The following is a 1,488-nucleotide window of genomic DNA, read 5'->3' on the forward strand; positions in this document are numbered from 1 at the left end:
TCACTGGCTGAGCGCGGTGCGGGTGACTCCACACCAAGGGTTGCGATCCCCTTACCGGTCACGAAAAAGACAAAAAAAAAAAAGAAAAAAAAAAGAAGTAACCAGATGTCCACCAATAGAGAAGAGAAGACGAGGCAGAGTGGCTTCGTGGTTGAGTTCGCAGCCTCTGGAACCAGGCCACCGACTCCGCCACCTGCGGGGCTCTCCGTGCCTCCGCGTCCTCACCGTAAAGAGGGGCGATGAGCGCACCTGTCCGTGCGGGTGTCGGGAGGACCCGGGTACTTGGCTCTCACTGCTCCAGGAGGGGCAGGAGCAAGGTCAGCGTCAGCGGATGTTTCGTGGAAGCGTAGTGCAGCTGATTAAAGGAATGAGGCCGACCTCTGTGTGTGGACCTGGCAAGGTGGCCAACACAGATCACTGAATGAAAACCGTGAATTGCAGAAGCAGATGCATGGTGTTACTCCATTTGGGGACCAGTACAAACCCAAACATGTACATGTACGGATAAAAGATTTTTAAAAAGCATCTGGAAAGATACATATTGAATTATTAATAGTGGTTACTTCTAGGAAATGTTTGGAAGGGAGCTTTTTAATATTACTTACATGCAGCTTATATTTTATTTTGAGGTATTACCATTGGAGGTGAAAAAAGAAAGAAAAATGTACTGTAGAATGTGACAGGTTGCTACTAGTTAACTGTGAAGTATGGAAAGTGGTCACAGAATTTGCTGATAACCAACAAGCAGTCTACAGGGAGATTGACTTATTGTAAATACCCATTAGCACTGCTGGAATATTTTATCATATGCATACATGCATTACTTATTACAAAAAGAGTTTAAATTTTTTCAAAACACAGCAATGTAACCTTGTATTTTGTCCAGAAAAATTTTACTGAGTGTCAGGCACTGAGCTGAGCTCTGAAGACATGGAAATGACTACCATGGTCTCTGCCTTCCAGGAGTTCATGATCTGGTTCAGTGTTTCTCAGACTTTAATGTGCTTCCAAATTATCTGGAAGTGTATATTGGTTATCTATGGGGACATAATAAATTACCCCAAAACTCAGCAGCTGAAAATAACAAACACTTATTATCTAACACAGTTGCTAAGAGTCAGGAATTCGCGAGTGACTTAGCTGGGTGATTCTGGTGTGGGTTCTCTCATGAGGTTGCAATCAAGCTGTTGGGGGCTGCAGTCATCCGAAGGCTTGACTGGGGCTGAAGGATTCACTTCCGAGATGGTGCCCTTATATAGCTGTTGGCAGAAGGCCTCAGTTCTTGGCCATGTGAGTCTCTCCACAGATTAACTGCTTGAGTGTCCTCATGATGCGACAGCTGGCTTCTCCCAGAGTGAGTGATCCCAGAGAGAAAGGCAGAAGCTGCAATGTCTTTTATGACCTAGACTTGGAAGTAACACTCCATCATTCCATGTGTTAGAAACAAGTCAGACTACAGCCCACACTCAAGGCAAGAGGAATTAAGCT

The 1,488-nt window shown here is 45.0% G+C and overlaps 1 protein-coding gene across 1 annotated transcript in view; it reads right to left on the minus strand.

Annotated features, from left to right (window-relative positions):
* Window positions 1-1,136: 1,136 nt before the first annotated feature.
* The window catches only part of COQ7 (coenzyme Q7 homolog, ubiquinone (yeast)), a 14,764-nt gene continuing 14,412 nt past the window's right edge, over window positions 1,137-1,488 (minus strand). Inside the window, exon 5 of the mRNA XM_008577626.1 lies at window positions 1,137-1,259. Coding sequence (XP_008575848.1) covers window positions 1,137-1,259 — 123 coding nt within the window. The remainder of the gene's footprint in view (window positions 1,260-1,488) is intronic.

This window comes from Galeopterus variegatus, unplaced genomic scaffold (assembly GCF_000696425.1).
Source record: "Galeopterus variegatus unplaced genomic scaffold, G_variegatus-3.0.2 Scaffold1552, whole genome shotgun sequence".
In the NCBI taxonomy this organism is placed as follows: Eukaryota; Metazoa; Chordata; class Mammalia; order Dermoptera; family Cynocephalidae; genus Galeopterus; species Galeopterus variegatus.